Here is a 27,869-nt window from a genome sequence, read left to right on the forward strand (position 1 = left end):
GGAAAAAATGGGATTCGCTTTTGTTATTAAGGTATACTGTCCATGCTCTTTAAAGGGAATGTACAACATTTGCTTTTTCTGCAATTTTCAGAAATAAATGAATTTGGAGGATCAGTACGTTATAGCAAATATTGTTAAATGACTTGTTTCACGTTTTGGGCTTGTACATGCTGGAAAAACCATGAAAACCAATCGTGTTCTTGTAGTCTGGTTCCCTGACCCCACTTTAGATGAATCGGAGCAATCATGACTTTGGGAAATTGTAAGGTCAGAGAAGCAGTCTAGCAGGCTTGTACCCCTTCACAGGTGGGTAAACAATTGCAAAGAAAACGCGGAATAACTAATTATGAAAAATTAGTAGCAGTTTTTAAAAAAAAAAGCCAGTTTTCTCCAACGCTGGTCAGCCGACCAGCGTTGGAAAAATACCATTTTTCTTGAAAATGGCAGCACACCAGGAGCCACAGTTTTACAGGATGCTTTAGACTGTCATTCCCGAACAATCTAGTGAGGTATTTCGTGATTATTTGATCGTTTCATTTTGTGATGTTTGCAAATGTTTTTCTTCCCTTTAAGGTGTACTGTCCATGTTCTTTAAGTATTCATCAAATATTTCTCTCCAAATGAATTTTCAACATATTTTGTATTAGGGCTGTCCCGAATATATCGAATACTCAAATATTCGATCATCAACCGAATATTCGAATAATATTTTCAAAAACGAAAAAATTACGAACATACACACAACTGTGATGTTATTTTATTGTAATGTTGTGGCACATATAGTCAGGTGCCACTTTTTTGTTGATGGTAGCTTTATTGTCGATGGAGGTTCATTGTTAACATCCTTTTAGCAGGTTAAAGCCATAAGCCCTTTTCACACTAGACAGATCTGGGGTTGAGGCAGTGTTGACGCAGGGTTAAAAACATGCATCGTTTCACACTTAAAGAATTTCAACCCTGCGTCAACCCCGCATCAACCCCGAGATTGATTTCATCCTGGGTTGAACTCAACCCTGCTCTAGACCAGAGTTGAGATTTTCAACCCGGGTTTAAAATTTTAGGAAGAATTTTAACCCTGCTTTAACCCCGCATCAACCCCGAGATTGATTTCTCCCCGGGTTGAACTCAACCCTGCTCCAGACCAGGGTTGAGATTTTCAACCCGGTTTGAAATTCTTGCCAGGGTTCAAAGCAGTTGAGCATGATCAGCTTGATTTTCATAAAATAAGTGTGAAACGATGCGGGGTTAAACTCAGGGTTGAAAAATCAAAAACTCAACCCGGGGCGGCACTGGGTTCGCCCAGGGTTGAGTTCAACCCGGGTTGAGATGCTCTAGTGTGAAAAGGGCTTTTGACAGTTAACTTAACTAAGTAACTGCAAAACACTCAGTGCCCCATATCGATCGCCGCACGCCAATTTAAGTGGTACACTCTTTGTGCAACTTTTTACCAGCACAGCACGCAGAACTTTGCAGCTGGCAGTTTTGAATATCCAAATATTCGGTCGAACACAGTTTTGAGTAATCAAATACTAAATTATTCAAAAACGGACAGCCCTATTTTGTTTCAACAACAGAAATATACATTTCTCTCTTCTGGGTATCAGCTAACCTCTGAAGGAGACTTTTATGATTTGGTTGCTGTTGCGCACAAAAATCTGACCAGTGTGTAGACTGGTTTCAAGTCCCTTGTTGCATTATTGATTCTGATAGTGGATGGGAGCCAGTCTACCATGCGATAACTGAATTATTGTTGAGCTGCAAAAAAAATTGTTAAGTAATTTTTCTGTAACTAAATGTAGGGGCAATTTGATTGTTCAATCTCTCATTTAAAAGTGAGTAACTTTAGTTTTACTAGAAAATTAGCAATTTGGAAAGCTGGAGAGAACCTTGCAATGGTCTGGCATCCCCTCCAGGGGGAACGGTAGTATTCTCAGTTGTTTCAAATTCATACCATTGAAACAGGAGATAAACGCCAGCGTGATGAGGGTTACTTGTGACAAACTTAAAGAAAATATATACAACTTTTGATTTTGCTGTAATTTTCAGTAATGGTTGGATGTGCACGGGGGTTAGTATTTTATTGCAAATATTGTTACACTAACCTGTTTAAAGTTTTGTGTTTATGGATGCTGGAAAAACCAAGAAAAAAATGCTGTTCTTGTAGTCTGGTTCCCTGATCCTACTTCACATGAAAGGGAACTATTTAAAGACGCCAGGGAATTGTCAGATCAGGAAACCAGCCTAGCTGGCTTGCACCCGTTCAAAATATGTCACCGATTGTAAACAAACTGCGGACTAACTAAATTTGGTAAATTGGGGGAAGTATTTGAAAATGTCAGGGTTTTTTTTTTCAAAAGATGGTCAGCTGACCATCGTTGGAAATTGTTACAAAAATTCCACTTTTTTTGCAAATGACAGCACACCAGGTGCCGTGATTTCACAGGATGCTTGAGACTATTATTTGCTTACAGTCAAGTATGGTATTTCATAATAATTTGGTAATTTTGTTTTGAGATGTTTGCAAATGTTGTATATTACCTTTAACTTTATGCTGTGGCAATTCAAACACTGTTTAAAGCCCGAGTCCATCATTTGCAGCTATCCAAAAAGTAACTGGCGTAATTATTGTTGAAAAACATACTTGGTTGAAAGATAGTAAGGGGACTAAACTCCCTGAGAAATTATTCTTTCTGGCAAGCTGTCATTTTGAAGAAATCAACGAAAGAAGGCCTTTCCAACAGTGCTTCTTAAGACGCACCGTAGGAAATTCAAACTAGTAGTTCGTTTTGTTATTCGGCGAAGCGCGCGCAAACTTTGGCATGACGCACACGCACGCGCGGTTTCTATAATTCGTCGGATCAGTGCACGACATCGCATAGCTGCAATCGGCTCAGTGAGAACGTGTCTCGGACGCTGAATTCAGGCCCAATTCAAAACATGATTCAGCAACTTTTGATTAGAAATCGAGATCCTAGAATGTTGTTGTTTTTCTCGAAAAATGCAGCTGAAGCTAAGCTGAAACTTCATCAGATTGGTTGTTCAGCATCCTTCTTCAGATATTGAGCACTTTTGTTGCTTCAAACGAACAAAATGCACAAATTACAAATGATGGACTATACCTTTAAATCTTTTTCAAATCGTACATTGATCATAATTTTTCTCAAATTCAAGTCATGCATGGTTTTGCATTACTGTGAAATGTACACGTAAAATCCTGCCTTTTGGAATGCACAAATATGTACTGTGAATGTGTGCACTCTGCATTACAAAGATAATCTGATTTTCTTTTCCTTTTTTAATTCAGCTGTTCTTGTATTGTTCAACATTTTTGCATCCAATCTGATTAAGAGATCACGTCCTTTGGAAAACTGCCATGCTGCTGTAATTACTGATTATACGCTCCTCAATTATTGGATAAAAGGATTATCAAATTTGTTAAGCTGAAAGTTTACTTGGTACAGGAGAAACTTAATTACTTACTTTATACAACATTGTAGCATTTGAGACGGTGGTAAATTCTTCAGGCTATTTTGTAAGAAATTACAATGAGTGGTCTAGTGGCATGATGTGATTTCTTTAAGCATGTCTTAAAGGGACATTACGTCCTGAAATGTGCCAAATTGGGCTACAAGATGCTTTGTCATGAAACAAAATTATGTGAATTGGAGAGAGCATTTAAAAGTGGGATATAAACATCCACACAAACATCCTTTAAAAACTGGGGGTTTTTGTGTTATTCTTGCGACAACAATGCGAGAATGAATTTCGGGGTTCAAAATTTTGACTCTCAAAAATCGAGCTGTTGAGTGCTAGTTGTGAATCGTACCGCACAGTGCATCGCATTCTGTGGACGTTCGAGAAACAACATTTGTTTAGTGGTGCTGTGACTGTGAGTATTATGTGACACACAACGTATAGCATACATTGAAAGGGCACGGCTAGAAATACGTATGAAAGCTGGAAATGCGTATGACTTATGCCACAGAATGTCCGCCATGTCCAATGTAAACGATCAGGTTTAACATTATAGGTTAGTTTCCTTTCAACCAGACCTTTGAAATAGGATAAGTAAACAATTTAAAACATAAAATTTCGGCGATTTCGGGCCATAATGCCATATTAAAGTTCATTTGTTTGTGCTCTGCTGAAAAAAAATCATTGAATGGATTTCCCACACTTACAAAATGTAGCAGAAAACCTTATTTTGAGCCAAAACATCACTTAGAAGAGTGCATTCTAAAATTTCCTTTTTCAGAATGTGAGGACCGAAAAGATAAACATGACGTGGGAATTAGCAGAGTGTGATGCTTCTTGTTCAAAGTGTTAACAACTTTTTTGATCTGCTTTTTATCATGTACTGATTTTTTTGAGCTGTTAAAGGCTGTTAAAAGTTAAAGGATGTATATTTGTAAAAACTGTGAAAAGAGGACGCTTTGAGGGTTCGTGTTTTGTTGACACCCTGTAGGATCATGCACTTGTCGTAATTTCATGAAATGGTCTGATTTAAGGGCTATTAATTTATATAAAGCAGACATTTCACAGATATGTTTCGTGTCCATTGCAGCTGGAAAAACACCCCCAAAAAGCTGCTGTTCTTTATCAACCATCGAAATGCAATTCACAGAATCTGTCGTGCACAGAACCCATAGGTCACAGGGAGAACCCGAACGTCAGCTTTGTCATGGTAATACATTTACCGAGCATACCCAAAAATATGCATGAAGTCAAAAGCTAGCTTGTGGCCATTTAACAGATGTAGTATTTGGGTGAATGTTTGTTCTCAGTGATGGTTAGGCCCTAACCATCGTTAGTACTGATACAAAATTCCTCTTTTCTTGAGAATGACAGCATACCAGGCTCAAGTAGTTCACAGGATGTTTCATTCTACTATTTAGATACGGTAGGCCTACTTACATTCAACTTAAGTGGGCTATTTCCTAATATTTTGACAGTTTCGTTTTTGAGTGCTTGCAAATGATGCTATAGCCTTTAAATTTGAAAATATATTCAGTGTGCCATACCCGGACAACTTTTCATTAGTAAAAATTATACAGTTTACAACAGTGGAACATTTCTGAAAGTCTTTTTTTTTGTGTTTTTTCTCAAATACTGCCCCCAGTTCACCAAATTTAGTCCACATTTGTTTGCAGTTGGTTACACATCTGTGAAGGGGTGCAAGCCAGCTAGTTTATGGCTTCTGACTAGCGTCCGTCAAAGAGGATGTGGAATGCTCGAAGACATTTCCCTCATTTTTCGGGTATATGTAGCCTAAGGTGTGATGAAATAAAAACGACTATTGTTTCTGTCATGAAATGAGTACAAAAGGTACTTTTGAGAGCTGTTTTTCAGGTCCAGTTTCGACCCGAACGTGCAACTGTGTAAAAGTCGTCGTTGCGGGCAGCAAACAAAACACAGTAAATCGTGACGTAATAAACAGGACTCGTGTATGCTACTGTGCATCGGGAGCAGTGTTGTAGTCGAGACCGGATAGTCCGAGACCGAGACCAAGACCGAGACCTGAAGCTGCGAGACCGAGACCGAGACCGAGACCAGCCCCTTCAAGGCGGACCGAGACTGAGACCGCGGATAATAAATAACAATAATCTAAATAAACAACAATAATCTAAATAAACAACAAGACACTAATTACAGCTGAACAGTCTGTCCTTGAGATGTTGATGTTCATGGGGATGTGAAGGAAGTGATTGAAAGTTAGGAATCACTTGTACCTGCTTAATTGTGTCATGCGAGTGCTCTTCGTGTTTGCTTCATGCCATAAATTACAACATGGCAACAGAATTTGTTATTGTCACAATCAATTAAACAAATATTGTTTAACTACTATAAAGTGTAAATCTGATGAAGAAACTCTAACTTAGGAGTACGACAATTTGTACTAGTTTTTGCAAAACTTGAACATGTTGAAACTTGACAAAAGTAAAAAGTTAAAGGTGGATGTTTCATCTGTTATAGGAACTCGGACCCTAAACTCCAGAGCCAGCCCTTGGTTTCAGCAATGACCACTAACGGATATTTAAATGCAACTTTAATTTTACATTGGACCTCCTTGTAAACCTGATTCAAAAAAAAATTTGGAGCAAGAAAATATTGATATATTTTTTAAAATTTCAGTCATGGAATATAGACTTGTACATGTAGACCCAAAAATTGAGAGGTGGTAGCCAGAGAGGCCTGGCTTAGGCTGAAATGTAATGCCACTTTATTTGTGTATAATGTCAATACCATTACATATACTATAGAAGATCGATGAACCATATTTGCCTGATCTATCTTCTGTTAATCTGCCCGCCGTCATCATCGCCATTAGCCTATTGGAGAATATGGCCGACACAATAGAAGGGCGCTGTCACAAACTGAATGTGGTGGGCGAGATGTACTTTTAGGATTCATGGCTGCGTGCGCACGCCTATTTTGTGTTTTGTACCAGCGTATCGCCCGCATCGGCTACTATGCCGGGCGATTTACTTAAATATTTTAGTAATTTACAAGTACATGTACAACATATTGCCAATATTTCATTCGTTTATTGTGATGGCCGTAAACAGCATTTAGCGATTAATGGAACAAAAGTCTTGCAAACGCAATTAACATTTAGAAAGGAGACAAGGCAGGCAAATAGACTCTATTTTTGTGTGACTATGGCAGTAGCTCAATTTGTGTTTATCACAGATGAAAAGATGAATACATGGCGAGTCAAAAAGAAAGTGACAGTATGATAAAAAAAGAAAGAAATGGCACCCTCCATTTCATAAAAAAATATGATTGGGATAAAGAACATGTTATTGAGTAGTAACTCTGAAAATTTCACGTAATTTGCATTCTCTATTCCCAAGTCGTGTCTATTTTAATAAAGAGATCACAAAATTCAGCTGTCCACCACTAATAGCAATTTAACGGTCCACGAATTGATGAATATCCATTAATAAATATAATGAAAAAAAAATGTTTCCCACCTCCACGAATAAAGGAAAAATTGAAAAGAAAAATAGAAAAAAATCACCAATATTTCTGGGGAATAAGAGTTGAATTGTTTCCCATATTAAAAACAAAAAATCTGACAGTAAGAATAATGTTTCAATCCTTTATTCATAAGATTTTAATCCCAGTTGTATTTGGAATCAATGAGGATGGCTATAAAGTGTTTGTTTCAACAAACCATCCCACAATAAAAACGAAAAATAAGAAGAGGTGCAATGGTTGTTGGACTATGCCTCACTCACTAGAAAGTGAAGAGAGACATGTCTATTAGCATCACACTGCAGTCACATTTGCCCTCAACTGATTCTTTATTTCATCCTAAACTGGGGCCGAGGCGGAATCCGCCCCCTCACTTTTTGGCTGGTCTCGACTCGAGACCGGCCAAAATATCGAGACCAAAGGGGACTGAGACCAAGACCGAGACCACAGCTCCCGAGACCGAGACCGAGACCGAGACCAGCAAAAAGTGGTCTCGAGACCGAGACCGAGACCGAGACCGGTCTCGAGACCTACAACACTGATCGGGAGTCCTGTTTATTACGTCACGATTTACTGTGTTTTGTTTGCTGCCCGCAACGACATTTACACAGTTGCACGTTCGGGTCGAAACTGGACCTGAAAAACAGCTCTCAAAAGTACCTTTTGTACTCATTTCATGACAGAAACAATAGTCGTTTTTATTTCATCACACCTTAGGCTACATATACCCGAAAAATGACGGAAATGTCTTCGAGCATTCCACATCCTCTTTAAGCACAGACATTGACAAAATGGGGAACTGCCAACATAGGCCTGGGTAGCTAGGTTCAAACCCTGCTCTAGTCAATTTCTTTATTCAACTTTAAAATTGTTAAGAGAATGTGTTAGGATGACAGCATGACTTTAAGTCTGAATTCCACTCTCAAGATTCTAGAGTGTCCCATCCATAAATCAATGCGTGCTTCCCAAACTATTTTGTTTCAGTTATGTGCTGAAAATACATTCCCATGTTGCCGTTAAGTATTTTTCATCCCTTTTTTTCTTTCTTGTGATATCCCCTCAGCTCACGAATCGGTACACATATTTGGCAATTTAACAAAAAAAACCCTGCGCATGTCTGCACTTAGGGCATTAAACAAACCCATAAATCACCTAGGCAAATAGGTGGAGCCATGCTCCGCTGAGCGCATAGCTTAGCTTGGAAGAATAAAAACATTGAGATGTCGCAACGACACATTCATGCAACCAACACGCCTGCCTCTGCAAACATGGGTAGCGAGTGTCCTTCGAGATTTGACTTGATGCACTAATTTTTCTTCTTCGCTTTTAGGTTTCTGCTTGTGATCAAAAGGAAGAACTGCTTGTGATCAAAAGGAAGAACGATAGAAAGTGAACAATTATTAGTCTCTTCTCCAAGTCCTATATCTTGATCAAAACTTTTTTTGTGTGTCAATAAAGGACACAATAAATATTCAATTATCTGACAATAAATATTCAATTATTTTACAATAAAGGAAGAGGAGGTTCAGTTACAAGCAATAGGTCTCTCCTCAGATGCCGTGATTTCCTACAGACCAGCCACATGCATCGGCATTTTGAGTGTCAACTTGCATAACGCGCATCGGCTGCGTCGTATTTCGAACACATTTCGAGCAACAAGCCTGCGTGTTTGGATCATTTTCAACACTGCGCGCTTGATTGCGTGAAATACGCAGTTGCAGTTCTCCTACAGAGATGACCGTCTTTGAGAGAGACCTATTCACATTGCATAACATTTATGTTTATAATCTGTTTTCACTATTAGTAATTGTCTTTGTTCTTAGCAAACTTTTGTGTCTAGTAGCTCCACAAAATTCGGACCAGGTACCCAAACAGGGAAGAAGAATTCTGTTGAAAAAGATTCAAGTAAACTTGAATGCCATCAAACAACAGCAGGAAGTTACACATATTAATTCGGAAGGTGTTGTTGTCACCCCTCCTTCATGTCGCGAAAAACTAACTGCATTATTGCAATTTCCTTATCGGATGCGAAAGCTGTAACTATCGCCCTTCCCCCAGGGTTGCTGATTATGTCCCCCACCCTATTCCCCCTCCCCTCCTGCTTACACATAAACACCATTGTCTTTCTCAGTGAACTTGAAGATCAAGTTGGTTTATACTGACTTCGGGGTGCGTTTTGGGGGGTTGTTACAAAAACTAACTTCAGATGTTTGTCATTGGTCGAGTGTTTTGGTGCAGTACCATGCATGATTTCTACCCAACTGAAGATGCCAGAACACTCAACCAATCGCCTTATAATTGAATCATTGTCAACTTTCTTATGCAAACATACATTCTGTGCCAAGTTGTCCTTTCAGTTAAAATCAATCAAGTGACTGTTTCCAACCGTTACAATGTGGTGCTTAATGTAGCGCGTTATACCTAAGGTTTCAAAGCGCTTTACAATTATTATCCCTGTTTATCAAATGAGACCACTTTTCTGCAGCAGCTCGAGATCAGCGCAATCTGGTCTCTACCTTCACAGGTACCCATTTATACTCCTGGGTGGAGAGAGGCACTCGTAGTAAAGTGTCTTGCCCAAGAACACCATGTTCCCCGTGTCTTGCTGGGGAACACCATGTTCCCCGTCAACACCATGTTCCCCGTCAGGATTCGAGCCCATGTTCCACGGCACATGAGTCGAACACTGTAACCATTGGACCACAGCACCCCAAGTTAAGAGCTCCCAACCTGCCTACATAAAGCAGGATTGACTGGCTGTGACTGTTTATGTAACTTGATACAGCTATGCTTTGACTGTGGATGACTGATAGGCCAGCTGTGCCTACCACTTTCCTATTTTGTCTGTTGACTGAATATGGCTAGTCACAGTGCTTGCTTGAAATATGATCTGACTGTTGGTGACTAGCCTGTGTAAAAGGCATGGCAGGGGAAGAGGATTGATTTTTTGACTGTCTGTGACTGTTCGGATAGCAGGAGGGTTATGACCGCTTGACACAGTAAGATGTTTTATAGTTTGAACTCTTTGGCATAATTACTTGAAACAGTTCTTTCAATTTCTTGCTGCGCAATGCTGTGAACATACACCTATAGATTCGTGTTTGCTAACCATATACACTGTTTAAACTTCACTTGCACACAAGTCGTGTGAACGTCAGTACTTCAAAAATTTGTTGAGAAGAAAAAGGTGGGGGAGCGCGTCAGGCAAATTTTCCAACCGTTGATAGACACACAGACTCGTGATAATGCATTGCAGCTACCAATAACTTAAACTGAACTTAATGGTCATGTTCTCTGGCAATTGAGTTTTCCGTCCCCAGTAATGTGATTTGGATGTCTTTTCCAATAACCTCATGACAGCATACCAGAGTAACTTCAGTTCAGTGAACTCGTACACATACTGAACAAGGAAGAGAAAATCTTCGTGAAAGGTTTCAGTTTTTTTTTATTGTTATTAAATTGGACGGCGAGTTGTCCATGTGGAGACTGTCGGTGGTTGACCCGTTCGTTTTGCGGGGGGATTTTGACACGAGTTAAGAATTCCGAGACGGCGATAAAGTGATTTCCCATTGTAACTGGATAATGGCCTTTTATGCCATTCTACAAAGTGCGACGCAGAGTACACATGCCGAAGCTTAGGGCCTGAACAAACTTGGCGTTAGACTTGCGCAGTCTGCCTTTCTCTGCAGATTTACACTAATCCTGTCAAAGAAGGACTTCACTGTTATGTTTCCAATAGGGATTATCTCACACGCATGCAACAGCTGGAACTTTAAAGCTTGAATTTGTATCAGCCTCTGCATGTAAATGCAGACCAAATAAATACTTCATTTCTTGAGTTTTATGTCATTAAATTGTCTTTTGCATGTATACACACATGTTATGCTTCTTTTAATCACCCTGAGCTCTCAAAAAGTGTACATGTATAAGAAACCTTGTCACAATGCATGTATTTCGACAAAATTCATTATACTTGGGGAAACATAGGTTTACTGCTACTCATGGTTTCAACCAGCTTATTTTGCAAATTACACTGCCATGAGGGCCAGTGTGTAAATTCTAACAGCCTAATAATAATGTGAGGTGTATAAAATACTCACTACACTAAAATTGCCCAGTTTGTTACCCTTAAATTACTTGCAAAATTGAGTTTTCTGCAAAAGCTGGGATTCCGAGAAGGATTCTGAGAAGTTCCTGGCACTAATTATGCGTGGTTTAGACCAATCACAGCTAGGAGTTTTAACCAATCATGTTAGACCATTGGCCAAGATTGGACCAATCAGGACACAGCTGTGGAACACAGTGCTAGTGTAGGAGGGGAAATGCACATTGAGTTTCATCTATTAGTGAGTCCGAGTATAAGTAAGATTTGAGGCAAGATACTAATGAGTGACAGCTTTGCAGAAACACCATGTGGGAATATTTTCTCAAACTAAGAGAATGGTTCTGAAAAGAACCAGAGGTATAAACTTGACGTTCTAGTCAGTATGCTCTGACCATCTTCAAGGAGAACGTCTAGACTCTAAGAAAGTAAACACAAAAGTGCTTAATGTGAAGTGGGCACTCTCCTGAAGACATTCAGAGCATACTGACGGGAACGTCGAGTTGATACCTCTAGTTCTTTTCAGAACCATTCTCTTTGTTGAGAAATTATTTCCACATGGTGTTTCTGCAAACCTTTCACTCACAAAGTGTTCATGTTGTTTTGAAATCATAAAAATTAAGCTTACCTTATTTCAAGTGATACTTTCTGATGGAATGTCTTTGGCAATTTTTTTAGCTTAAAAAAGGAAAGTTCAAATTCAACACACTTTCTTTACCTTAAATTGGTATGTGAAACCATTTGTGTTAATAAGAACTATTTCAAATGAGACTTTTCATGGTGGACATGAACAAAGTATGGAAGGTTTGCGGTAACACCATGTGAATAATATCTCTTATGAGTTGTGTAGTTCTGAGAAGAACCAGTTGTTTTAACTAACATTTCAAACAGTATGCTCTGTTCATCATCAGGAGACACTGAATTATTTTGACAAGCTTACAGATTACTGTGCTTTATCGTTTACATGTAAATAGTATGTTCAGTTTTTCTTATCTCCACCACTTTTTCTTAACTGTGAAAATAATCACTTTTTAGCCACGGGATAGCAGCTCAACAAATCATCATGTCTCTCCATTAGTCCACTAGTTATGTAGTCGGTTACAAACGTTGACATTGTCTATTGCTCCTACATATTTGGACCGATTTCAACCAAACTTTGTCAAAAGTTTCAGTAGCCCAGCCCCAACATGTCACATGACCAAACTGGGGTCAAAGGTCATCATGGGGTCACTGGGGTCAAAAATCTGATTTGGAAAAAAATGTTGCAACCTGACACCACTTCAACGGTTGCGTACAAAGTCTATGGAGAGTCAAGAAAATTTTCTAATTATTTCCTAACAAAATTGGAAATGTTTCTCAGTCCCAGACTCATGTCTATCATCATTTTTGCAAAGACTGACCTTCAAATGAAGAAAAAAGTGGCATCAGGTTGCAACATATTTTCCTCTGATTTTTTTTTTTTACTCCAAACACTACTCCTTCCAGAAATTACATAGCACAATCACGTGACTCTTGCATGAACACGATATTGTTGGCCCGCAGCAGTTTTTCCTGCAAGAGTCAATATGTGTTTATGAAAAATCCATCAGTAAAATATCTTATTCTTTTTTTAGGGTACAACCAAAAATCAATAAGAAAATTCCTTTGAAATTTATGTCAACTTTTCTTTTGCGACCAAAAAACACCTAAACGTTTTTAGCAGAATAATAATAAAATAAATCCACACTGAAACAATTTGAGAATAACAGTGCGCTGTTTGCATACCTCTGGGGGTTTCTTTTCAAGTTGTCCAATTTCTGTCTGGAGGCAAGGTTTTTGACTTCTTCCAGAGGCTTTTGTTTACACACGTAGCGGAGCACAAAGAACCAGAAACAGAAAGGACTTTACACATTTGCTGGTGCCATGCGAATTTGACACATCAAGGTAGTTTTCATGGGGCAAAGTTTCCAATCTTTTAATTAAAGTTGCGTTCCCCATGGTCTTCAACAAATTCTCTTAAATGGTGCAACCAAGTAACTGGGCTAAAAATCTGTCTGTCAAGCTCATGAGTAATTGTTATACATTCAAATTAGAGTGTTCTGAGAGCCATGGAATTGGGGATTGAAGACTTATGGCACTGCACCTCTGGCCTGGACTTGGGGCTTCCAATTTTGAGCATTTCGGATGCAATTTGGTCCAAAAGTGACGCTATTTAGCCATGTTGTGGAGGTATCGTTTTCAAAACGGCTACTTTTCCAGTTTGGGAAATATTCGTTTTTAGGGGTGATCTTCTTTGGGTGAAAATTTCTCCAAAAATTAATTGGTCAACCCAACAAAAAATTGAAATGAAAATGAAAGATGACATGACCCAGGATTTGCTTTTGGGCTCAATTTTTTTTTCAAAAAATGTTGCCCAAAATTTTTGGCCGCAGAAAAAAAATTTATCCCAGACTTTCTTTATTATCCTCATGAGACCGTGACATTTTTCTAATATTCTATTTAGTAACATTCTATTTGGGTATTTGGTGGATGATCAGATATTCGGTACAGCCTTAATAATTTGCAAATGTTATACTAGTAGAATGTGTTGAAAAAAATAAGTGGGAATGCTAAAGTTCTTAGATTTGTTCTCAAACTGCCTTAGAATGCAGGAGAAAAGAATCAAAGATTTCCAATTGTTTCCGGACCCCTAGCAGGGTGTGCCTTCAGCACACCTTCACTCAACCCCCCTTTCATATCACCTCCCCCCCCCCCCCCCCGATTTCCTGACAGCTAGATCCGCCCCTGAAATTCTCCTCTTGTTGCCCCCTCTTTACAGTCAGATGACTATGACGATTACAGCGACAGTCAAGACGAGTCACTGTCCTCAGCCTGGCACTCCCCCTTCATTGTCAAGCTGGCCCTGATCTTCGTCTACACCCAACTCGTGGTCTACAACATCGAGGTGTCCACCAAGCCCCTGTCCTACACCGCCAGCGGGCCCATCATGGAGGTCGCCACCAAAGGTTTGGTTCAGAAAGTGGGCGTGTCTCGCCTGGTGCAGCTGTGCGTGCTGATTGGTACGTACATCTACCGGCTGTACCACCCCGACGAGTTTGTATTTGATTACTAAAGATGCCTACCTCTTTAGCTGGTGCCCATTGTCTTATGGAAGGGGACCAGTGATGCCTACGTTTCTTTAACTCTCATTTGTCAATTTAATAGCTGGTAACCACCTTTGAGCTCTCATTGGATAACTTAGTAGTTGGTGCCCAAGCACTGTCCCACTTAAGGAAACCGGCGATTCTTTAACTCTCATCTGTCAATTTACTAGCTGGTACCCACCACCTTCGAACTCTCAGTGGATAACTTAGTAGTTGGTGCCCACTGTCCTATCCAAGTGAACCAGTGACTGCCCTTTTTGTTTGATCTCATTTGACAACTGTACCCATCACCTTAAAGGAAACCAGTAATTGCTAAATTTCATTGAGATTTCATTGGAAAATGCAATAGTTGTACCTACGGCCATATCCAAGGGCACCAGTGATGGCTAGATTTCTTTGAGTTCTCATCTGATAACTCAGAAGCTGGTACCCCACTGCCTTACCCAAAGGAACCAGTGACACATAAATTGCATTGAGCTCTCATTGGTCTATACTTAGTGGGTGGTACCCACCACCAGAAACCAGTTATGGCAACATTTCTTTGAGATTTCACTGAAAAACTCAATATTTGGTCCCTAGGGCCATATCCAAGGGCACCAGTGGCCTAGATTTCTTTGATTTCTCATTTGATAATCTAGTAACTGGTACCCACCACCTTTGGTGCTGGTGATTTATAGATTTCTTTATGTGCTTTCAGTGCATAACATATTTTAGACCAAAGTTCAATCTCTCCCCACGTGTGAAGAATGCATTCATACTGCATGTATATGTACATAGATTATTATGGCAAAAAAATACCCATAATGCTTTGTGTTTCCTGCACAATATTTTCTGAATGAGATCAGCAGTCACCGGCCCCTATGATTTTAGGCATAGTATGAACAGGACAGTGGACTATATGAATTGATTCCATAAAAAAGTGTGTAGACTACAGCACTGGAATGGTATTCTATAGGTGTTTGGTTCGAATTTATATTCAATTAAGTTTAGGAGTTTGAACTCACATATGTGATGCGATCAAGCTACATGAGTCACTTGTCGACCCTGGTCAACAACATTTTTATTACAATTTCAAAAGGGCACAATCTGAGCATTACTGCTATGAAAACTGCATGCTGATACCATCTTTAGTTAACAAATTATGGAAGTCGGAACACCAAGAGATGTGATGAAGTGATGTGATGAAGTGGCCCTATTTTGGCCTGTATCTCCAGATAAAAATTCCCGACAAACGACTCATTTAGCTTGATCGCATCACATATAAGATCATAGAACCGTGACATGTATTCCTCAGGTCTTTAACTGAAATGAAGTTTCAGCTGATTTTTTTGTATATTAGACTCACCAATACGGATGACCAATCTGCTTTTGGGTAAATTTAATGAGTTTGATGTTTCTCTCTTATCATTTTTTTGGCTCAATTACAGGTATAATTGATGGATTCATTTTACACTACTTGTTTACTTGTTAAACAAGTCTCCCAAAGAGCCTTGGTTTAAATTCCTCCAATAGAACGATCTGCCCCTATGATGTATTGACCAATCACAGCCAAGGATGTGCAAAGTCTGACAAAAGTCTGACATATGTACACTTCTGAATAACACTTGTGGCTAGACTATAAATTGGGGCCCCAGTGTGAATGGGTGAAACTTATGGCCAGATGTACAGTACACATACACCAGTTCAGCTCTGCTTTTCCAAGTCATAAGGAACTAGAAAGCACTCAGAGAGCGCAAACCTTTGCCAAGGCTAAACAATTCCCCACCTATATTGTGCCAATGTGGGACCCTTCGGTGGGGCGTGAGAAATACCCGGATGGGAAATTACCAAGGCGCGATGACCGCGAGTGTTGGAGGGCGCCGTCTAGTTAAAAACACTTCATAACGTGATAACAACTCATAAGAATGATTTAATCTGTCATATTTAGAATATGAGGTAATGTTAATTGGTTTAACCAGTTCTTTTCAGAACCACACTTCTTCCAAGAAGAGACTACTTTCCACGTGGTGTTACTCGCAATCTTTCTACTTTATCTCATCCACCATACAAAGCTTCAGTCATTATGCATGGATGAAATAAGTCTTTGAAGGACAAAACCCACTATTGAGTTTACATCACCCAATGAAAATGCTATCTTAGTTTGGCTGTGGCTGGCTGCTATATCAGATTCGAACCAGCCGGCTGACCCCGGCAGGCTCAGTGGTCGACTGGTAAGACGTCTGCATAAGCAGGAAGTCGAGGGTTCGAGTCCCACCCGAGTGATTTTTGTCTCACAATCACTCAGAACAACACTGAGTATGAGTGCATGTAAAATACATCGGTGAAGCGCAAAATTTATACCTAGATTTATAGCAATTTGTGATAAATACCACGTGACTATAACATTACTGCACATATTTTGCCTCCATTACAAACTTTTCGTAAAAATCTTTCCCAATTGTTACCAACAATTTCGTTAAGTATTAATTGATTTTGTTTGCTTCTTTTTTTACAATTAAATGGGGCAGTTATATTTTATGGGAAATTTAGGGGGCTTATTTTGGTCAATTCTCCAGGAACAGACCAACTGACCACCAAGCGACCTGCACAGGGTGAGTAAAAAAAAAAAACCCCAAATGTTGGGACTACTGTTTTAGTGACGTTCTGCATGTAGCACTTTCAAAATGTAGGATATAAAAGCCAAATTTATCAGCTTTCTTTTAGTACAAAAATCATTTAAATCACTCGTGTACTTTTCAAGTTTACAAAAAAGGTGTGCGTTCTTTCAGCAAAACGAAAACAATTCACACACATCCCTATGTGATTTCTTTTCGTTTTGTTGAAAGAACACTGATCTTTTTTGTGATCCGTGGACAGAACCTTAAAACGGTGGTTGTGTTTAAAATTATGTAACTTGAAAAGTACATGAGTGATTTGAATGATTTTTGTACTAAAAGAAAGCTTATGAATTGGGCTTTCATATCCTAGATTTTGAAAATGCCACATGCAGAACTTCCCTAAAACAATGGCCCCAACATTTGGGTTTCTTTTTTTTTTACTCACCCTGTAGAAGCTCCTGCCAGAGCTTAAAAATGGGATCTTGTCCTCGTGTCATTTGCCTTCCAGTTTTCCTGTTTACCTATACATGTACTTGAAGTTAATGAATTAATCAAGCTGATCTCAAAATCTGCAAATCCAATTGTTTTGACACGGTTATTTTTTAAATAGTTTTATTTCAGTGATTGAATATTGATCGTCTGTATCCAAAGTTTATGGCCTAAAGCTGTACATATTGTTCTTGTTGTGTGAGCCATTATATAATCTATTTTTCCAAATGAAAGCGAAAATTGTATGAGTTACTCAAATTGAAAATGAGTTGGACAACAAATGTATAAATTGCTTATATGAAAAATCAATTCATACAAAAATGAACAGTTTAAATAATATGTTAAGTAAGGAATCATTTAAATCAACACTGATCATTTCTTTGTTAATTTAATGGTTTGTTGTTATTTTAAGACGTTTATTAAATTATATTTTGAATTGATTTCTGCGAATTCATATTTTTTTATTGCTTGTGATCCTGTCTTTTTAAAGCTTTTTCAGAATCATCTTCGGACCTACCCTCAGTGAACGATTTGTTGAATGACAAAGAAAGGAAGTGTGGAGTGTCATGGCCGAGCTGTTAAGAGCAGCGGACTCATGCTCTGGTGTTTCAGAGGCATGGGTTCAAGCCCAGGTCTGGACACTTGTGCCCTTAAGCAAGGCACTTAACCATTATTGCTTCGTCCTTCGGATAGGACGTAAAGCCGTAGGTCCCGTGTGTTGTGTAATCCAATGCACGTAAAAGAACCCAGTGACACTTATCGCTAAGAGAAGGGGTTTGCCCGGTGTTTCTGGCCTCCTGTTAAAACTCCCATGTGCGCGGAGTATTTAGGAGAAGAACCAACCAAGAAACAAGAACCAAGATCAAAGCAACATTCCATTTGACAAAAACCACATTGGAACATTTCTAAATCAGATTCTCCCTACCTTTTTTTAAAACTAGTGAGAATTTGATATGATACAACAAAGATAAACTTGAAAATCTTAAAAAGGTCAGAACGCAAATGTAGGATTTGTAATCTTTTGAATATTGACATCCGCTGAGAATCCTTTTGGCTAATCACCACGGGTGGATAATCAGCAGATCCTTCACCCAGTAACCCGATTAATCCATAGGGCTTTGATTATCTCAGATAAGTAATTGGATTTGCCCAGATTACATCCATTCTAAGTTGTGAGAATTTCCACCAATTCTTTTGAAAGTAACAATAGTAAGGCGAGATCACAGTCCCACTCACAATTACATCTTGCATAATTTCTTGTACGTACACCTCAAATTGGCATCAAAATACTCCCCAACCACACACACAGAATGGTATACAACTTAGGACTCTCATTGTTTTCTTCTTTTTGTTCCTATTGTTTGGACAACATTTTGCACGACATGTCCCATAAAGTTTGTGCACAATACCTTCTGAGGACTTTGGCTCAGGTCCTTGGGGTTATTTTATCGCAGGCATAACCCATTGTTCCAGGTCCTCGCAAGTGAAGGCACACATCTTTGTATTGTGTCAGTCGAGGATATCCCATTGTTTTTCTTCTCTTTATAATAACTGCACCTCTCGTTGGTTTCGTAAAGCTTAACAGGCATAACCCATTTGTTCCAAGTCCTCGGATGAGAAGGCACACATCTTTGTATGGTGTCAATCGAGGACATCCCATTGTTTCTCTTTTCTTTATACTAACTGCACCTCTCATTTGTACAAACATGTGCCTCTCTATCCTCGTCTGTGAAATATGTCGTCCTCACAAACAACCCCATCATTCTAAATTGATAAATGGCATAGCATTTTAACCTTAAATGATATTAACCCAATTAAAATACTATTATTCTGTTCCTTGCTTTCCATTATTTCTTTGTACTTGTAGCTACTATGTTTGTACACATTTTCCACTCGAGGACTGTGTGTCCTCGATTTACATCATGAACATGTTCATCCCTCTTATTGACGTTGCTCACGATCACCCCCTTCACCTTAACATTAAACGTGAAAAATTGTTTGGCGTTACAATGTAACTCAATAAAGAGACCTGTACTCGTTGGTTTTTTTTTTACATTGTACTCATTTTCCAATCGAGGATTGTCCTTACTTGGGTAAGTACATGTCCTCATTCAGAAAAGGAATTCCCTCATGTGTCGTCAATTAATATATGTACAATGTTACAGTTTCCGCATTATCCGTACGAATATCTCGTTAAAGGAATTTGATTCCGTTACTTGCCCTTGTTTTTCTTTGTTCTTTCACCATCTCTCATTGGTTTTTAACACGTTTCCCAATCGAGGACTGTCCTCGCTTGGGTAAATGCATCTGTCCTCGGAAAAGAGGTTTCGTAATTGTCCTAGATTTACACCATAACCATGTACATCTCATATCCTCGATAGATTGACACCATTGCTTGCGCTCCCCCCCCCCCCCCATCATACACTCCCATTGTAAAAACCCATGTTTTATCATGTTTTCCTTGAGCAATCCTCTTCATTTTCCGATTTTCCAGAGAGGGGGAACCTTGTGTGGACGTGGGCAAGTACTCAAAACGTCTCTGCTACTATACATGATTATGTGGACCTCTTTTGTTCATAGTTCCACAAAGAGTATGTTAGGTTAAAGCACACAAATCGAGGACATCCTACTGGCTTTCTTTATTTTACGTGTACTAACAGCACCTCTAGTTGGTTTTGCACACCTTCTCCCAGTCAATGACTGTCCTCAATTGACCTATCGCCGTTTGCGAGTTAGCCACGCCCCTTAGACAACCCTATGGAATTTTGTACCTTGAGTTTTGTTTGTCTCAGATTTTGCGCGTAGTCCGCGTCCGTTTGTATATCATGTAATTGGACAATATTTCACAAGCTGCGTTGACGCGATTCTACCGCTATAGGTCAATTGGGTACGCGTCCTCGATCACAAAAGGTTTCCTACGCGTGTCCTCGTTTCACACCACGAACTTGTGCACCATTCTAGTACTCCGTGAGAATATATCGCCCTCTCACCAACCCCTTCAACATCGTCTAAAGTGATAAATGGTTGAGCGTTCCACGATAACACGGTAACCCAATTAAAGGACCTCGATTCTGTTCCTTGCCCTGTATGGGATCTACACGTCTAATAACGGCTGGCAATGCGAGGGGGGGGGGGGGGGGGAGCGCGGGGGCAGCGTAGTAGCGAGCACCGAACGCTCTTGTAGAGGAGATTACAAGAAACTGGATCGCGGTTGAAGAAGAGGTGTAAGTGATCACTGATTAATAGGGTAATGGCAACGGAGAAGGAAGGAGAAACCACAGAATACAGTATATTCTCGATCCTGGTACAGGATTGTAGAGGTGGCAGGTCTAGTCAGGCAAAATCGGGATCAAATCCTCCGTGGACTTCTGTCCCAATGTGACATGATTATTTGTAATGGGATGTACGATAATTCTCACATCAGTTTGAAAGGTTTATACGATGAGGCTGGTTTAGCACGGATGAATTTATCGCCGCATTTTGCCCTCCATTACTGAAAAAAAATCCTGACTCCGGAAATCCATAAATTATTTGATGCTGTCCTATATTACGATAGAAATGTTACATTTCGTCCTTATTGAAAATAAAATCTCTATGCAAGGTGAGTCAAAACTGACCTGGATTACTGATGTTTCTCTTGTTTTAAAAAGCAATCAAAGTAATACACGAATCAAGTTAGTCTTCAAAGAGCATGTTGTTCCGCTCATCTGGAAACAAAAGAATTACTGAAATTGATCCATGTTATCAGAATGTATGCATGTTGTACTACAAGAACAAATGAGATTTTAATCGTTTGAGTCGGACTGAAACATTATTTTCACTGTCCGATTTTGTGTATTGAATATGAGAAACATGTCCACTCATTTTTTTCTGAAATATTGATGGCGATTCGTGTCTGTTTTCCTTTGCAAGTTTTCATTCATTCTTGGAGGTGGAAAAACGTTTAAGTGGCATTGTATTTCATGGGTATTAATCAGTTCGTAGATAGAACGGAACGGTATATGATCAGTGGTGGACAGCTGAATTTTGTGATTTTTTATTACTATATGTCATAACTCGGGAATAAAGTATGCAAATTAAGTAAAGTTTTTACAGTTACTAGTCAATAATATGTACTTTAATAGAGCGAGCTACATATTTTATTAAACAATTTTTTTTTCTAATTCGATCACTTTCTTTTTACTCACCCAAATGTAAGCCATGTCGTGTACTCATTATACGCCGTTTTTGTGAAGCACATACCTTTTCTTTATCGCATTCTCTATTCTCATTTCTTATTTATAACGAAAATCAAAATCAACTCGTCAACACATATTTGTTTGTTTAATAGTGAATGTAGTATTTGTTTTCTATTTGTGTACCCATAATGATTTTGTTAAGAGGACTTATTCAGAAAATGCTGAGGAAACAGTATCGCTAAGCAAATAATAATTTATGTCAGTTGAAACAATACTACACACAATTTTAATCAGCCCGTAAATCTCATTTCTTATCCCTGAATCCACCCATGCTTCCTACAAAAGGGGTGTTGTGTTCGTGAAATTAAGAGTCAGAAAAGTTAAACACCAAGCAAAATGCATACAGGAAACAATATCTTTCCCGACAATAATAATTAATTGGCAGTTGTCATAGGCTGGGGGCGACCACGTTCTTATACAGGGTGGTTCAAAATTAAAGGAATCCACTTTTGACAGCAATTTTCACTTACGTTATACATGTACTTAGTTACCTTATTTCAATTGTTTCTTCGCGTACTAGTAACGTATAGCCCTAATCACCATGCATGGTGAAAAAAAAAACTTATAGTAAAAGTCGCAAGAATAGCTATTTTGAATACAAGTCACCAAAATCAGTCTTGTCCACGTGTATGTAAATTTGACGTTTTTGCAGTTCACAAACATCACAAACCTTGCCAACAAAATGTTTTGACCTGATGGTAATTTTTATTGAGGTTGTCCGATTATTCATGTCGGTGTTAAGATCATCTGTTCATTGTTGCATATACATTACTTGAAAACCAAAATTTAATGTCACAGACAAAGCAGTAGATCAAACACTCTTGTTTTAAGTTTGCTAACATTAAAGTTAGTCTTCAAACCAAGCTCCGATGACCGTACGACTGACTGACTGACTGACTGACTCCCCGTCACTTGTTATTTGGGCAGTGCTATCGTATGGGAGAACCCCTTACTACAACGAATGGGCCGGATCCCACCCATTCACTGAATAGTCATTCTGAATCAATCTACATGATGTAATAGAATTCTGTATGCTCTATAGGACCAACTTTACTAGATTTGCTCATTTTTTTTCTCTTTAAAGCAAAAAAAATACGGAGTAATCTAGCACATTATGCAAAATCACGCCCTTGTTAATTGAATAAATTGACCAAAAATCCTGTAAATTTGCATTTTAAATTCGCACAATATCAGCCACTGGAATTCTTAACACTCCATTGAACAGCAGTTACGCGTCGAAAATTCTCTCGACCACTGCCTGCTAATTAGTTTGCGATGCCACTCCAGTTTTTCGAGTGCAAATCGAGGAGGAAAAAAACCCAGAAAACAAGCCCAAGAAGCGGCCGTAGTGTGATGAGTAGAGGTCTCTAGTTCATTATCAGTCTTGCACTATAGAATCAAAGTCCGCGGACAAAAAAAAGTACCGGGGCTCCAGCGCAACGACCAGCCGGCAATCCTTCCTAATCAGCCCGGGCGATGCCTGTTACATTTACGCTGCCCATCTGTTTTCGCCATGCACAGTGACCGGTAAAACCTCTTGCTTCTCCGCATCTAGGTTATCAATTAAATTTTGAGGGAAGAGCCCTGCTTTTTAATGCATGCCCATGCGTTCATCAGGAGGGCGGTGTCGTTGTACTTTGCTGAAATTCAGGAAAGGATAATTCATCGGACTTTGTTTTGAAGAACTTTAAGTCTCTCTCACACGCACTTCCTCAGTATATTTTGTAGGCCATGCCATATAGACATGTATCGATTCGTTTGCATCAGTTGTCGATTGTGGAATTGATAGTCACTCGCAAAAGTCATTTTGAACGGAACTAATTAAAATACAGGTGTCTTAAACTACACCATTGCCGACTAAAAACAATTCAAATGCGCATGCGTTAGTTAGTAACGGCTCTCGGACTTAAATTCCCTTAAAAAAAAAAACAGAGCCGTGAATTAGGGGGGAAATTGTAAAATGTATTCCATCGATCAGTATAATAGGCCTACGACTTGTTTCAACAAAACTGAAGAAAGAGTTACTTTTTGAGAAAAAAAAGTCGGGGGATCCAAATCACATTTCACTTAGTCGATCACGTGATATGTATCGCGCATGCGTAATAAGGTAAATACAGCTGAAGTCTCTTCCATTTAGTACCAAGGGACGTACATTTGTGCTCAGAAAACAGAGTTAGGCTTGTTTTTTTAACATTGAGTATCAAGAAAAATGTCGTCATCTGCAGTGAGGTCCGCCTAACGGTTAGTGCAAAATGCCGCTTTCGTATCGCTCAAATTGTTCGTGTAATGAGGATAGATAGAGGTAGTTGTGTCGTCATTTTTTACAATGTATACGCTTTATTCCGCATTTTCGCCATCAGCACTGGACTTTATCCATACTACTGTCACTAATCATCGTTAAATGGATGTAGTTGACCGTTGGAATGATGGACGTTCAGTGGTCATAGTGTCAACTTAATTAGTACTGTCTCGTTATATAGTCGCCACAGTCGGACGTCTGACAGTGTCCCGGCCGACCGGTAGACCAAGTGGCGATATGTCACTCGTCATTTTCTCGAATTGTCACTGTCTATAGTGTGACTCTCACCGCAGGATGTCCGTTCGTTCTGTCAGTGACATACTCTAAGAAGCATTAGTCGGATTTGACTAGAAACCAGTTAAATTTGACTAGCCATTCGTGGTCAGCTGGGTGCAACTGAAAATCAGTCAATCTGACTAGATTTTTCAAGGCAGTATTATTGACTATATAAAAACAGTTACGGAAATAACTAAAACTGGAGTCAAATCCAACCACATTTTCTAGGCATATTGTGAAACTTTGCATTTTAAACTATATTCCTAATGTCCTCGTCAATTTTCATTAACTGAAAACCAACCAATATTTTGACTTTGATGGTTTTTAGAGTGTAATACGTTTGTGTGTTTGGTTTTTCATTTCTTCCGTTTTCATTTTCATCCGTCTTTCCTGATACAATGTTTAGGGCTCCTTATCTCATTATCATCATCATCATCATCATCATCATCATCATCATCATCATCCCCATCATCCCCTTACTGTCATTTTCAGCACAATCAGAATCATTCATTACAGCGTCACTTCGACCATGTACCATTACCGCCTCTATACCTATACCGTTTTCATGAAAGGCTTATATTTCTACAAGGCTTACAAACTCAGAGCACACAGAACCTTGAAGTTGGCTAATCAAACAGTGAACAAAACTCAGAATATAAAGTGTGAGTTTGCCCCCCCCCCCTTCCAACTATCATCATCTCCAACATATCACCAGCCCGTTCTGCTTGTATCGACGAAAACCCTTTTTCCGATTCCGTCGCCAGCGCGACTCGGCCATCGACATCCCGGGGCCGGAGAGCCGTCCGCGAGCCCCCGGGGCCGGCCGGGGAAAGCCGGGTGAATATTTTTCTTGTCCTCTCGGGGTTCCACGAGACGGGTAGAGAAAAGAAAAGAGCAAGGAGGGGAGACTCCGTCGATTCCACGGTTTCCCGCTTGTTATTTTATGGTGAACGTTTGTCTACGGCTTGAGAATTTAAAGGGAACTTTCGTCTGGATTGGACCCTTTTTAGATACGCCGAAACGCGTTTGCCACGATGATGTATGTACAGGGTGAGTAAAAAAAAAAGGAAACCCAATTGGCTGGACCTATTCTTGAATGAAGTTCTGCATGTAGCACTTTCAAAATCTTGGATATGGAAGCCCAATTAATAAGCTTTCTTTTAGTACAAGAATCATTCAAATCGCTCAAGTAATTTTCAAGTTACGGAATTTTAAACACAACCACCGTTTTAAATTCTGTCCACGGATTACAAAAGGCAAGTGTTCGTAAACGAAAACAATTCACATTCGAATGTGTGTGAATTGTTTCGTTTTTCTGAAAGAACACGCACTTTTTTGAACGAAGACTTGCAAAGGAAAACAGAAAAAAATCTCTATCAGTATTTCAGAAAAAAAAGTTGACTTGTCCCTCATATTCAAAGCTCAAAATCTGACAGTAAAAAATAATGTTTCAGTCTTTAAAATTAAAATCTCATTTGTGTTTGAATGCCTGTGTGTAATCTGTATTTCTTACTCAGTGGCGTTCCATGGACAGCTTCTTTTGATAAAACATGCATAACTTGTGATAGCGTGGATCAATTTCATTATTTTTTTTTTCAGATGTAGTGGAAGAACATGCTCTTTTAAGGAATACTTCACTGGCGTATCAAATTTGCATTTTAAGGGGAAAAAATGCAATCCAGGTCACTTTCTGTTTGACTCGCCCTGTAGACAAGTCTAAAAAATTGCTGCTGCGTGAGATGAGATCCACCGGGAATTTCCAAAACAATTTCTCCGCAAATGTAAACTATGGTGTGACCCTGATTTTTGAAATATGCTTTTGAGCAGAAATTATGAAACAAAATAAAAAGAAATGCAGAACTTCGGGCGTAGGCCTACACCTTTAAGACGTGGGGGACCTAGTCAGTGCAGCCGGCCAGCCGGCGTGATGACGTATAATAAAGATGTTGATGTTTTGTTTGCACTTGGAATTGACTGTCGGTATGATGGGCGACCTTAAAAGACTCGCTAGTCGCACAGGCTCGACGGTAGGTCTCCACGCGTGCTCATTTCAAGCCCTTTGTGTATTTTCCTTAGCTCCCTCCGTAAAAATGGGTAATTAAAGATATAGCTTTTTTGATTTCCCGACTCGAATCTGGCTCAAGCCCCTTCTCTCCGCGTGGATAACAGAGCAATCTTACATTGCCAAGAGTGCAGTTGCATCTATTTTGGCCCAAGGCTTAGGGGGAAAATGGACGATGGATCTTGGTTAATTGGGTAGATCAAAACATCATCCATCAGTTTGTCAGGGATTTTCAAATAAGTTATTGATCATATTGGAATAAGCTGTGCTTTTCTTCCCGAATCCTGCTCTTCGTTGAAGCCAACATGATGGCGCTATCTTTAAGGTCTGCAACTGAAGAAAGCGCGAGTGAAGTTAGACTTGCTTCCCAAGTCCTTCCGCGCGCGGTGCATCCACACGACACACTCTTCCTTTCCATACGTTCCATATAGCCTACGCGTCTATAATTCATGTAGTAAAAAGGCCTCATGTAATGTATTATTTTTTAAATGCAGTCCTTGAAAGAGCACCTTTGTATCCCATTTGACCACATTTTCAATTTTTATTTTGCCATTTACAAGGGTGTTTTGGTGCCTTTTTGGTTAATATGCGAATTTACATATTCGTGAGCAAAAGGGTGATGTCATTTCAGAAACCTCTATTTAACAGTTATATCATCAGTTGCCAGAATTTTGGACACTTTGCTGTCGTAAAGTTTAATTCTTTTCTTTGGTGATTCGTTGTAGTGTCATACATGACAGTAAGCCAATGGGCAAACTGTTCTCACAAATGTTTTCAATGAGCAAGTTTTTGGGTATATTGTAACAGAAAACCCATAAACCAAATATATAGCGCCGCTATAAGCGGCGCTATATATTTGGTTGTTCTTTCAGCAAAACGAAAACATTCACATAGGGATGTACGTGAATATTTTTCGTTTTGCAGAAAGAACACTTCATTTTTTTGTGATCCGTGAACAGAACTTTAAAACAGTGCTTATGTTCAAAATTCCGTCACAGTACACGAGTGACTTGAATGATTCTTTTACTAAAAAAAAATTATATTAATTGGGCTTTCCATGCAGAATTTCATTACAAAAATGGTCCTGCTATTTGGGTTTCCTTTTTTGACTCGACCTGTATACATTCCAGTATCTTTTTCTCATAAATGTTGAATTTTCTATCCTATCCGTAACTACCATTCTTGTCGTGGTTGGAGGTTTTTTTTTGGGGGGGGGGGGGGGGTTGAGAACTTGAGATCTGTCTGAGTATCTGGGTCTATTATTCCTGTTTTCTACCCTTTTAAGTTGTCCCATATTTGATGATTAAAAAGGGATAATCTCTGACCTAATCGCCTCCAAAAAAAGCCAGAAAATGTTATTGCAGCTAAACTTTCCTAACACCCTGGGTTATCAAGGAGTCGTTTTGAGAGATTTAAGAAATAACGCAATAGCATTATACAAACAGTTTTAAAAGTACAAATGGGAAGGCCTCTGAACAATGCAATTATCGTAAAACATTAAGAAATTGCACTGGTCCCAACATGACTTCTTTTCAGTGTTCAATTTCGAGACAAATTTTACCCATGCTCCCCCAGTCATCATTTTAGACATGATCTACAACCACTATATTATGAACATATTTGACACATTTCGATGGCGCCAACACTAGAGACAAAAATGGTCTCTCTCGGAGAAGACACCGATCCGAATGTGTTAAAACATTTCA

At 39.2% G+C, this 27,869-nt stretch overlaps 1 protein-coding gene across 1 annotated transcript in view; it reads left to right on the top strand.

Moving 5' to 3' along the window:
• The window catches only part of LOC119727033, a 49,594-nt gene extending 34,340 nt beyond the window's left edge, over nucleotides 1–15,254 (top strand). Inside the window, exon 8 of the mRNA XM_038198922.1 lies at nucleotides 13,878–15,254. Within this exon, the coding sequence (XP_038054850.1) occupies nucleotides 13,878–14,171 (294 nt within the window). The 3' untranslated portion in view covers nucleotides 14,172–15,254. The remainder of the gene's footprint in view (nucleotides 1–13,877) is intronic.
• Nucleotides 15,255–27,869: the final 12,615 nt, after the last annotated feature.

Source organism: Patiria miniata, unplaced genomic scaffold, assembly GCF_015706575.1.
Source record: "Patiria miniata isolate m_02_andy unplaced genomic scaffold, ASM1570657v1 HiC_scaffold_2, whole genome shotgun sequence".
Classification (NCBI taxonomy): domain Eukaryota; kingdom Metazoa; phylum Echinodermata; class Asteroidea; order Valvatida; family Asterinidae; genus Patiria; species Patiria miniata.